The sequence below is a fragment of the Oryx dammah genome, unplaced genomic scaffold (assembly GCF_014754425.2).
Source record: "Oryx dammah isolate SB20612 unplaced genomic scaffold, SCBI_Odam_1.1 HiC_scaffold_27, whole genome shotgun sequence".
Taxonomy (NCBI): domain Eukaryota; kingdom Metazoa; phylum Chordata; class Mammalia; order Artiodactyla; family Bovidae; genus Oryx; species Oryx dammah.
In genome coordinates, this window is record NW_024070211.1 from 73,547,817 (window position 1) to 73,560,650 (window position 12,834).

The following is a 12,834-nucleotide window of genomic DNA, read 5'->3' on the forward strand; positions in this document are numbered from 1 at the left end:
GAGAAGCCACTGCAACGAGAAGCCCATGCTCCACAGCAAGAGAAGTCGCTGCAACGAGAAGCCCATGTACCGCAGCAAAGAGTGGCCCCTGCTCGCCACAACTAGAGAAAGCCCACACACAGCAACAGAGACCCAGTGCAGCCAAAACTAAGGCTTTAAAAAAATCTTTTCACTATGTTGGTACTTAGTACTTGGGGGCAGAATCATATGCTCTCAGTATAACTCAATCCCTTTATCTTAAAATAGTTCCAGTTCCTGATAGTCCCATACTGATCAATGGCATCACCCAGTCACTTAAATTTTCTCCTTCACCCATATCAAACCTGACATTAAGTCTGATAGATTCTGCCATTTTTATATCTTTCACTTCTTATCTATTCTGTCTTCCCTAATGCTTCCAACTAGATTCAGGTCCTCAACTCTCATCAAGATTATTGATATTATCTCTTATGTATATTCCTGTTTCTTGGCTTAGTCTGGCATAATGCACCTTCCACCCTATGGCCAGAAAAAAAATTCCAAGTATGTATCTGATAGCATTGCTCTTTCTCTAGCTCTCTTTAAAATTCCTCAGGACCTAGAATGATGGTTTTCTAGGCTTTGAGATGTCATTAATCAGTATCATCCACTTTTAAAAGTTGTACTGATATTGCTAATAGCAGACACTTCTCAATTTGAATTGCACTTGCTATCTTCCCACTAGACTGGAACTTCCTTGAGAGCAGAAACTATGACCTAATTCATTTGCATTCAACAGCATTTACTGAGGGTGCACTATGTACACTAGCTGCTGGGATAATCTAAGTAAAAACAAACATGGTTCCTGCCCTCACCTGCGCTTATAATCTAGTTAGGGAGACAGGTATCAAACAAGCAACAAATTAATGTAAAATTGCTACTGTGACAAGAGCTAGGAAGGAGACACACAGTGTATAGGGAGCTTAAAATATGGGACATGAGCCCATTAGAGTTAAGGAGAGAATTTTCAGAACTGCTGCTTCAGCTGGGTTCTGAAGAGCAGACAACAGCTAAAAGGTAGAGAGGCAAAGAGGAAAGGGAAGAGCAGAGAGGGAAGAGCATAGATGAAAGCCTTGTGGCAGGAGAGAACACAGCAGGAAAGGATACCACTGGGGCTGGAGGTGAGAAAGCAAGCCCTTCTTGGTACAAAGAGACAAGATCACACGGGGCCATACACTGGTTTGAGGAATTTGATCTATCAAAAGGCTGTGAGGTTTTTAATTAGGATATATCAGGGAATGTTTAACAGCAGGATTCCTGTGTGCTGCTTCCTGTCTCTCGAGCCCTCTGTTCCTTATGCGCTCTTGTCAGGAACGAGCAGAGTGGCAAGCCGCTCCCAAGACTGAGATCAAACAGATGGGACGCTTGCACAGGATTTCCTTCATTAGCTTTTCCATATGGCGAAAGGGATGATTTATGATCCTCTTTTGCTATGGATTGTCTTTTGGCTTTACGGCCTCTATTACTCCTTGTTTCCTTGGTAACTTGTAAAGTCTGGTCTTTTGATCTTTATCTGAAGAAGCTACCTTGTAATAAGGTATATATACTCACACAGAGTTCAATAAAGGACCCTTGTTCCACTAGAGACTTGGGTCCCCGTGTCCTTCTTTATCTCTTTCTCTTTCTCTGTCTCTCTTTCTGGCTGATTCTCTGGAGCGTGGAGCCTGCCAAGCTCATTTTCCTGCCCGGGCTTTCAAGACCTCTCAAGACCTTTTGAGAGGGTGCCCTGTGCCTATGTGAACAGGACAAGCCCTGTCCTGGGGTTTTATTGGCTTTCTGCATAACCCAGGGAATATTAGCCTCTTTCCTTCTTTCACTTTCTTATTGTTGACTCCAGACCACCAGGTTCCGGTCCATTAAAGGACCGCAACAAGGATATCACTAGTTGAAATTTGAAAAGACCCTCCTGGCCCTAAAGTGGCACTTCAGTTCAGTTCAGTTCAGTTCAGTCGCTCAGTCGTGTCCGACTCTCTGCAACCCCATGAACTGCAGCACGCCAGGCCTCCCTCAGTTCAGTTCAGTTCAGTTCAGTTCAGTTCAGTCACTCAGTCGTGTCCAACTCTTTATGACCCCATGAATCGCAGCACACCAGGCCTCCTGTCCATCACCAACTCCTGGAGTTCACTCAGACTCACATCCATCGAGTCTGTGATGCCATCCAGCCATCTCATCCTCTGTCGTCCCTTTCTCCTCCTGCCCCCAATCCCTCCCAGCGTCAGAGTCTTTTCCAATGAGTCAACTCTTCACATGAGGTGGCCAAAGTACTGGAGTTTCAGCTTTAGCATCATTCCCTCCAAAGAAATCCCAGGGCTGATCTCCTTCAGAATGGACTGGTTGGATCTCCTTGCAGTCCAAGGGACTCTCAAGAGTCTTCTCCAATACCACAGTGCAAAAGCATCAATTCTTCGGCACTTATCACACCCAAAATCTCAAAAATCTCTCAAGAAAATCCCCCTTGTAGCCTTTTTTTTTTTTTCTGGGTATAGGGTACTTTTATCCCTTGTAGGCTTTTATCTCCCTTCTTATCTAGTATATATACTTCGCCAAAACATACCCATGGAGGGAAAAAAAAATCCCACCACCATCAGATTCCAAAGGACAACTCTTCATAGTCATCCAAGTATTTCTCTTCCTTGGACTGGACCCTTCTCCAAATTTTCTATCTCCCCCATAAAGGAAGCCAGTTCTAATTCAACCCAATATTTATTACCCAACCAGCAAACTTACACCTATATTCATTGAAAAGAATGACACAAATGAATTTACAAAACAGAAACTCACAGACATAGAAAACAAACTTATGGTTACCAAAGGGGAGAGGGATAGGTTAGGAGATCAGGACTGACACATACACACTATTGTATACTAAACAGATAACCAACAAGGACCTACTGTATAGCACAGGAAACTATATTCAATATTTTGTAATACCCTATAAGGGAAAATAATATGAAAATAAATATATAAATAAAATATTATATATAAATAAAATGTTGTTGTGTAGTTGCAACATCGTATTTCACTTAGGACTCTTTTGCAGCCCCATGGACTGTAGCCCACCAGTCTCCTCCGTCCATGTGATTTCCCAGGCAAGAATACCGGAGTGGGTTGCCATGCCCTTCTCCAGAGGATCTTCCTGACCCAGGGATCAAACCCATGTCTCCTGCATTGGCAGGCACATTCTTTACCTGGGGGGCCCAAAATAAATACATACAAACATAAATAAATATTTATTTATTTAAATGTAATTGGGTAGACCAAAGTTTGTTCAGGTTTTTCCATAACATCTATGGGAAAATCTGAACAAATATTTTGGCCAACCCAATATATAGCTGAATCACTGTGATGGACACTTGAAACTAATCAACTAACTAATCAGCTATAGTTGACATCATAAATCAACTATACTTCCATTTAAAATATATATATTCAATTACTTAAGATGAATTTAATTAAAATCAATACCAACTTCATATTTGCTTAGCTTACAACGATTCTGAGGCTTTTTCCAAATCAAAATTGAACAAAAGTGAATAGGTTTCCATTTCTGAATGTGAAACACTGCTCACTTTTATCAGATACCTAATAAAAAATTTTAAGTTCATTTTTGAGAAGTCAATCCACAAACACGGTAGAAGAGTTCAAAGGCATTAAACTCAATGTATGTCACCCAGAGGGAGCCAATTTTATCTGTTGTCTGTATATGTGTATTCTCGTAAAGGTAATCTATAATTATACAAGTACTGACTATGCCAAAGCCTTTGACTGTGTGGATCACAATAAACTGTGGAAAATTCTGAAAGAGATGGGAATACCAGACCACTTGACCTGCCTCTTGAGAAACCTGTATGCAGGTCAGGAAGCAATAGTTAGAACTGGACATGGAACAACAGACTGGTTCCAAATAGGAAAAGGAGTACATCAAGGCTGTATATTGCCATCCTGCTTATTTAACTTATATGCAGAGAACATCATGAGAAACGATGGGCTGGAAGAAGCACAAGCTGGAATCAGGATTGCTGGGAGAAATATAAATAACCTCAGATATGCAGATGAACCCACCCTTGTGGCAGAAAGTGAAGAGGAACTAAAAAGCCTCTTGATGAAAGTGAAGGAGGAGAGTGAAAAAGTTGGCTTAAGCTCAACATTCAGAAAACTAAGATCATGGCATTTGGTTCCATCACTTCATGGGAAATAGATGGGGAAACAGTGGAAACAGTGTCAGACTTTATTTTTCTGAGCTCCAGAATCACTGCAAATGGTGAGACTGCAGCCATGAAATTAAAAGACGCTTACTCCTTGGAAGGAAAGAGTAACCCAGTAAGTAGTAAGTTATGACCAACCTAGATAGCATATTCAGAAGCAGAGACGTTACTTTGCCAACAAGGTCCGTCTAGTCAAGGCTATGGTTTTTCCAGTGGTCATGTATGGATGTGAGAGGTGGACTGTGAAGAAAGCTGAGCACTGAAGAATTGATGCTTTTGATCTGTGGTGTTGGAGAAGACTCTTGAGAGTCCCTTGGACTGCAAGAAGATCCAACCAGTCCATCCTAAAGGAGATCAGTCCTGGGTGTTCCTTGGAAGGACTGATGCTGAAGCTGAAACTCCAATACTTGGGCCACCTCATGCAAAGAGCTGACTCATTGGAAAAGACCCTGATGCTGGGAGGGATTGGGGACAGGAGGAGAAGGGGACAACAGAGGATGAGATGGTTGGATGGCATCACCGACTCGATGGACATGAGTTTGGGTAAACTCCGGGAGTTGGTGATGGACAGGGAGGCCTGGAGTGCTGCGATTCATGCGGTTGTAAAGAGTCGGACATGACTGAGCAACTGAACTGAACTGAACTGAAGCTAGCTTAGGGCTTCCCAGATGGCACTAGCGGTAAAGAACCCACCTGTAAATGCAAGAGACTTAAAAAATGTGGGTTCAATCACTAGGTTGGGGAGATTCTCTGGAGGAGGGAGTGTTAGCAACCCACTCTAGTATTCTTGCATGGAGAATCCCATGGACACAGGAGCCTGGAGGGCTCCAGTCTGGTCCACAGGGTCACAAAGAGTTGGATATGACTGCAGTGACTTAGCAAGCAAGCGAACTTCAGTTTGGATGCATTATAAAACTCTGTAGTTATATTCCCTTCCCCACCGATGTTGTATGTTTTTAATGTCACAATTTACATCTTTTTATCTTGCATGTCTCTTAACAAGTTTTTGTAGTTATAGTTTTTTTTACTACTTTGTCTTTTAATCTTCAAACTTTGAAAGTAATTAACCTATCACTTTTACAACTTTATTCTGATTTTTCCTACATAACTTACCAGCGGTATTTATCCTCTGTTTTCCTGCAGCCAATTAACACTCTTGTTTCAGCCTAAAGAAATCCTTTTAACATTTCCTGTAAGGCCAGTCTAGTTGGAATGAACTCCATTACCTTTTGCTTGTCTGGAAAACTCTCTCCTTCAACTCCTAAGGATGGCTTTTCTGGTAGAGTATTCTCGATTGGCAGCTTTTCTTCTTTCAGCATTTGATGCCTTCTTTTTAATAGGGGACTAGTATTTCATTGTATAGATATATCAAACTATTCAATCCTCAAATCATGAATGGTCATGCTTCCAGTCTTTTAAAATTGCAAACTACTACTTAAATGATGTTGAAGTGAAGTTGCTCAGTCGTGTCTGACTCTTTGCAACCCCACGGACTCTAACCTACCAGGCTCCTCTGTCCATGGGATTTTCCAGGCAATAGTACTGGAGTGGATTGCCATTTCCTTCTCCAGGGGATCTTCCCAACCCAGGGATCAAACCCGGGTCTCCTACATTGTAGACAGACACTTTACTGTCTGAGCCACCAGGGAAGTCCTTAAATGATGTTGAACATCTTTTCAAATGTTTATTTGCCATCTGTATCACTTCTTTGTGAAGTATCTGTTCAGATCCTTTGCCCCCCCCCCTTTTTTTAGCCACTTAGCATGTGGGATCCTAGTTCCCTGATGAGCTCTAAGGCTGTATCAACTTGACTAAGTTGCAGAAATTCTCTTACATTCCTAGTTTGTTAGAGCTTTTATCATGAATGAGCATTCAAGGTAGACACTTTTTAAGTGTTGCTTTCAGTCAATCTGCCCTGGAACTTCTAAGCAAGGTAGGTAAGAAAGTAAGTTATTTAGACAACCGTTCACGCCAGGTGACTACCAAAATACCTCAATACTGTGCGTGACGGGGGGCAGGCAAAGCCAAGATAGATCAGTACACTGAGCATCGGAGCCCCAAAACGATGACAAAAGCCTGGAGATTTAATCAAGAACTCAATGAAAGTACCAGTTGCCTTTAGAAGTATGTCTTCCTGTGCTCTAATCTTTGGCAAATAGGAGCCTGGTGGGGTTACCGTTCAAGAGGTCGCCAAAGTCGGACAGGACTTAACAACTTAACAACAAAAATTTAAAACTTAGAAAATTATTCACACACAGTAGGCGTTGGCTCAAAGCCAGAGACGCACCCACTCCCAGGGTGGAGCTCTGCGGAATTTTCTTGCAGGGACAGGAGAAAGGGTTAATGAATAGTGTTACCATATTTAACACTGATAATTTTTTCCCTCAGTTGTTTTTACAACATCTGCTTCTCTTCAAACTTCTCTTTAAAATCACAGATTTTAAAAAACCACTACCGAAACGCACTGGAAACCTAGTTTGGAAATCAAGATACTCTGATTGCTAATTGGATAACCTTTGGCAGGCAATTAAAATAAACCCTCAGCTTGCGCAGTCGTGGAATTCAAACAAGATAATGTAAAGGAAAAGCACTGAAGTGCAGCACAAACGTGGAGCGTCATTTCTTCTGCACCCTTTCTCAGGTAGGTCCCTGCCAGAGCCACCCGTTGAGCTAAGGCTGTCCGCCTATCACTTGAGAGTAGGGCCTACGATATTGCGCACACCGATGCTGTGAAAAATAGAGGATGTGCCGCACGACTGCGACACAGGAAGGTTTTGTGTTTTTTTTTTAAGCGCTGCCAGACTCCAGATTCCAGCATCGCCGGGATTTGAGAGTTCACGCCCAGGACACATGGCGCAGCCGCGTGCCCGCCTCTCTCGTCACCCGACCCGAAACCAGTCTCACCCTTCCTCTCCACCACGCCCTTAGCCCAGCCAATCCTAGACCCGGCATGCACCGCGCCGACCTTTTCCTTCCAGCCGACCCCCACCTCTGGGCGCCTCCAAATGACAAGGGGCGCGGAGCATTGTGGTCCCGTGCGCGAGAGCGAGGATGGAGGCAGGAAAGAGAAAGCAAAAGGCTTGGGCGAGCCGACAGAGCGGTCCCCGCGCACGCGCACGCACGGCGACGGAGGTGAAAAGAGGCGGTGCCTGGTCTACGGCGAGCGGAGTGGGGCGGGGTCGCGCGGGCTTGGCGGGGAGTCCGCGAGCCCGGAGGGGCGGGGGGTGGGTGAGGGAGCGGGCGGAGGAGGAAGTGTCATGGCGTCGGGCCGTGGAGCTTCTTCTCGCTGGTTCTTTACTCGGGAACAGCTGGAGAACACGCCGAGCCGTCGCTGCGGAGTGGAGGCGGATAAAGAGCTCTCGTACCGCCAGCAGGCGGCCAACCTCATCCAGGAAATGGGACAGCGTCTCAATGTGTATCCTTTCTTATTCTTGGCCTTCCGCCGCTCACGCCCTGTCCCTCTCACTACTCGCCCGGTCGCCGGGCCTGGTGCCCCCTGAACATGGCGCCGTCGCCTCGGCCTTTGCTGAGCCTCGGCCGCGCCGTAAGGGAAGGCAGGTTCGGGTTCGGAAGGCCGCGAGCGACCGGCGGAGAAGTGGAGGAGGAGGGGAGACCGGGAATGCGGGCCGGGAGGCTGCGTTGTGTAATGTTTGGGCCGCGCGTGGTGGCGGCGGGGGATGGGAGTGCCGCCCAGACGAGAGGGGACTTTTAGGGATTATCGCAGAAAAGAGGCTGTTGCTTCGACTTCGTCCTAGAAGGGCTTGTGAGCTAGCTCTCTCAGCGAATTTGATGGCGGTTTTCTCGTACCTGGGGAGCGCACGGGAGGTCTTTATATTCTTGACAAGGTTTTGTATGGGTGTGCGCTCCCCTGTTTCAACTCTGATTTGGGGTTTAGTCAGCCGTAGCCATTGATCAATCCTTCCTGGGCTCGCTTAATTTCAATATTAGAGCGAAATGCTCGGCATTTGTTGTTACTGTATTACCATTTCGGTCTGGAGCCTTTTATAACCGCCAGCCCCCACCCCACCATCCTGTGGGTATTTATTTATTTATTTACTTATTATTACAGTTTGGGGATTGGTTTTGAGTGAACGAGTGGCGTTGGAAAAGGACCGTAGATCGGATATTTTCCTTCAAAATTGTTTTGAAAAGAGATCTTCTTTTTCTCCAATATTTCCTAAATGTTACGTTCCAGCTCTCAGCTTACAATAAACACTGCGATTGTTTATATGCACAGGTTTTACATGCACCATTCTTTCACCAAATTCAGTAGATATGTAAGTACTATTTTATTGCACTATTTTATTGTTTGTTTTTGCTGCAACCAAATTTGTTGGTCGTGGATTTTACTACTGTATTTAGTGTTCCAAGTTAACAGTGAAGGTGAAGGGCGTGATGAACATTTTGCTTCAAATGCGCGGTTTCTGGTTCGTTGGTTTGTTGGTTTTTTAATTTGGGATGACAAGCTGCCAGGCTCTGTGTCAGGCTCTGCCGGCTCTTTTGAGCTGAGAGATAAATCAGAGAAGCGTTTCTTTTCTCAAAGAGTGTTTATTACATTTGTATGCATTTAAGTTTTATGTTCGACGTTTAAACAATTTCAGGTAGTAAGGTACAATGTGATGAGACGCGGTCCTCTGGACGCATATTGTTTCAAATAGTGGGAATTGGGCTTAGTTTAATTGCAACGTTATTTTGTAATAATCCTTTGAGAGAACTATTTTGCTTTTTAGAAAAAGTATTTCACTTGTTAACACAATTTAAGTTATCAAACGTTATTTATCATAGTTTAGCATTAGTTGTCTACTTAAATTTTTGGTGATTTGAATTGTATCTTGCTTCAGACAAAACTATGTCGTGTGTGTGTGTGTGTATAATTAGTTTGAAGTACATCTTACCTTGCAACACTAAGGTACTGATTTGGAACGTATGCTGTAAATCTGTGTGTCACAAATTGAGTAGTGGCTTTTAGTTGCAATTTTAAATTATGAAACAGGGCAGTTGGATGTGTGCTCTTTGTTGTACCTGTAAACAAAGAAAACTACATATCATTTAGAAATACTTAACTCTAAGGTAATTATTTTACCTTATTTCTCACCATGTCTTTTGCTCACAGCTATTATTTTAGAATGTTACTCTGAAAGGTATGTGGAAAAATTGACCATGGAAGACTTCACGCACGGATTGTTATTAGACCTTTTAAGAAAGCAGTTTTTGAAAAGGTTCTTTTTTTGAGTTGGAAGAAAGGAAAAGCCTCATAGTTTGGATTGATTCCTATATTAATCCCTTCTGATGGTAAATCTGACTTGGTTTATCAGATTGGCATATAGGTTTATCTTAGAAACAGTATACATTTCTTATATACATTTTGGTCTCTTGCAGTCTCCATAGCTTCTACTTCTACTTCTCCATCTTTTAAATCTGTGTGATTCTTGTTCTGTTTTTATTTCCCTAGTTATTTCTTGTGCATAGAACTTAGATCGGTGATAGTGTTGGGAAGAGAGAGGAAACCTTTTTGGTAGTGATATTTAGATTGAGAGAAATAGCATTTTTATTTAAACTGTCTTCTAAGGCAGTAGTGAACTGATAAATACTAGTGTGAATATGACTTAAGTAGCCCTGGAAAATACTGGTAGGAGTCATAAATTAAAATAGTTCTGGAAATTCTCTGTGTGGCTGCAGGTGCCCATTTGCTTGCTTTTCTACTTCAGTAATGATTTCACTACAAGACTACACTTCTCATTTTGAACCGTCCCTCTTTCATAATTTGTCTCTATGGCCTGTTTGGTATGCTTTAAAGCAAATGCTTACAGCCAGAATTCACAGCTGTAACTTTAAGTTGACTGGTGAAGCCCAGGTCGCTGGCATTCTAACTCTTGTTAATTTATTTAAATGCCATCATTTAATAAGAAAGCCAAAGTACTCATTTTTATTACCCTACTTTCTGTCTTATGTGTGTATAAAGGCAAACCTCAATGTTGTACAGTGTTGTTATTAGCAGAATAATTGAAATCTGATGTTTCTGTTTTGAGAAGTAAATTGCACTCTTCATTTCTAATCATTGTCTTTTTTACCTTTGCTATTATATCAAAAGTGGTTTTAATATTTGTGTTGGTGCACTTGCAACAATTGCACAGCCTCACTCTTTTATCTTTTTTCCTATTCTTTTAGGGTGAAGGGGGTGGTCTCAAATTGAATGTGAGTCACTTTTAAATTCATATTCTGCCACATTATTGGGAAAAGTTTTCTTATAAGGCTATAATGGAATGTCATAGTAAACTTTAAAAAAGTTTAAGTCTTTACAAAGTAAATTAAACACCATTTGGTATATTAAACCAGAACAAGCTTAAATTTAAAGATGTTGGTGACAAAATATATCCGATTTTTATAATAAATATGCCTTCATTATATTAAAATATTTATGTGGCTTTATTTTTTCTCACATTGACAAATTTAAAAGTAAAAAATCCCCTAAAGGTCAAGTTGCTCTTGTGTTAAAAATCAGTGTCAACAGAGCTATCTTTTATCATTGTCGGTTTCTCTTTTTAGAAGGTTGGCTTGCTATCAGCAGGAAATGAGTTTTATATGTAACCTAATTGCATAAATCTATCTTTTGCTCACTGGATGCAGTAAGATTTATGTAATTAAGATTAGTAATTGAAGAATGGCCTTGCTGGATCAAGCTCAAGATGAACCTAGTAAAGTGTATAAAAAAAAGCTCTGGAACCAACAGTGCCTCCAAAGTATATCCTGTGGGAGAGCATTGTCCCCCGTGTCAGTCATAGAGCACATATTGACTCAGCTTCTCCTAGAAACTCTGTTCATTAGTTTGTTTGGTTAGTCAAGCTTACAATGCACTGTTTCTTGTATTCCAAGTCTTATGAGTTCTCTTAAGATGAAGTTGTAAAGAGCACATTCTTAGTATTTTTATTGGTCATTGTCTAGTTTCCTAACATTTCTCCAGTTCATGGGGTCATTTTAATCTTCTCTTTACTTTCTTTGGATATGTTGCCTCTTTCTTGAACTTAAGCAATTGAAACATTTATGCCAAACTTAAATGTATTTTATTAGTTTAAGGTATCAAATACATGGTTAGTTAAGGGCAGTATTCAGAACTAATGATTTTTGACTTCTAAGAGTGCATCATCAATGTCATATCTGAGTTTCACTAAATACATCTAAAATTAGTCAGCTGATAAGCATGAAAGACCTTGTATTTGCTTGTGCTAAAAAATGATTACCACTTTTTGCCTTCAGTCCTAATGATTCTCAGTTGACTTGGCTCTTGACAATAGATAGCACTTGAAAATTTAGAGATGTTCTTTTAGCATTCTTTTCCTTCTCTGTAAAGACTTAAATGATTTAAAGGAAATCCATTCTTATATCTATCTAGAAAGTTGCCCATAGTCCGGATTGTTTGTCCTATAATAAAGCATTCTCCCATTCTGATTTTTAATAATTTTGCATCAAAATTTATTCAAGATGGCAGGGCAGGGCTGTCGCATGCAGAATCTTAGTTCCCAGACCAGGGATCAAACCTGGGCCTTCTATTGGCTGCTAGAGTCAACCACTGCACCACCAGGCAAGTCTGGTGCAAGTTTTTTTTAACAGTAGATTTCATCCAATTTACAGCAACTGTTGCTTACTTATACTAAAATTACTCATAAAATCACTGTAAAAAATTGACATTTGTGAAAGAAAACCAACATTTTGGTAGAATTGGTTAGCTAAGGATTTTGTTTAAATTTTTATTGTGAAAGCTGTAAATTTCTGTCAAGCATAGGAATATAAATAAAGTTAAATGTAAAAATTCACCACCACCACCCCTCAGCATTCAGGCTAGAAGGTGAGCACCATAAGGACAAGGGGTGTTTGTTTATCTCTTTTCTTTTTTGGTTATATTCACCATTACCTCACATGAACTAGATATTCAGCAATGGTTTGTAAACAGAATGGATCAAATCTTGTTGTTTCACAGGTGTGTTGAATGAATTCTTCTGCATTTTCCTCTATATACATTCCTCCCTATGTAGATACATTGAAAGTGTTTTATTATTTGAAAATTAACAGACACGTGCTAAATGAAAATGGTAGAAAAGGGGATATGATAAACCTCCCTTCCGGCTAAGTGTCTAAGCCCCATGCCCTACACCATTTGTTCATTGTTTTTGTGTGCCCTTTCAGAAATACTTTTTGCTTGTGCAAACATTTGTGTGTATCTTTATCAGCAGAGGAAAGGGTTTTTGTTTGTTTTTTCACAGGCTTTGGATCCAGCACATAGCAGCAAATATAAAAACATACAGAATTGGACTGATCCCAGTTGGGGACAGATGTGGCTGTTTCTGGAGAAGTAATTTTTAAGGTGGCACTAGAAAAGGATGGTATAGATTTACCTAGTGGTTCTCAGCCAGAGGCAGTTTTGCCCACCACGCATTTAACAATGTTTGGAAACATTTTGGTTGTCACAACTAGGGGAAGGGGTACTACTGATACATAGTGAATGATAGAAGCCAGAGTTGCCGGCTAAAGCCAAGAGGTACCTGGTACAAAATGTCAGTAGTGCTAAGGTTGAGAAAACCATGGGTTAACCTAAAGAGTTAAGGAGACTAAAGCT

General features: G+C 41.4%; 2 protein-coding genes across 4 annotated transcripts in view; one reads left to right on the forward strand and one right to left on the reverse strand.

Annotated features, from left to right (window-relative positions):
- Nucleotides 1-7,482, reverse strand: part of LOC120854130 (craniofacial development protein 2-like) — a 111,499-nt gene extending 104,017 nt beyond the window's left edge. The window contains exons 1-2 of the mRNA XM_040227926.1: nt 7,462-7,482; nt 7,213-7,377 (exon numbers count right to left, since the gene is read on the reverse strand). Of these exons, the coding sequence (XP_040083860.1) occupies nt 7,213-7,377; nt 7,462-7,482 (186 nt within the window). The remainder of the gene's footprint in view (nt 1-7,212; nt 7,378-7,461) is intronic.
- CCNT2 (cyclin T2) overlaps nt 7,315-12,834 on the forward strand; it is a 34,628-nt gene continuing 29,108 nt past the window's right edge. For all 3 annotated transcript variants that reach the window (XR_005718971.1, XM_040228398.1, XM_040228399.1), the window contains exons 1-2: nt 7,315-7,638; nt 8,419-8,500. Coding sequence is in view for 2 of the 3 variants with exons in the window: in XM_040228398.1 (XP_040084332.1) it covers nt 7,481-7,638; nt 8,419-8,500 (240 nt within the window). In the remaining variant the exon portion in view is untranslated. The remainder of the gene's footprint in view (nt 7,639-8,418; nt 8,501-12,834) is intronic.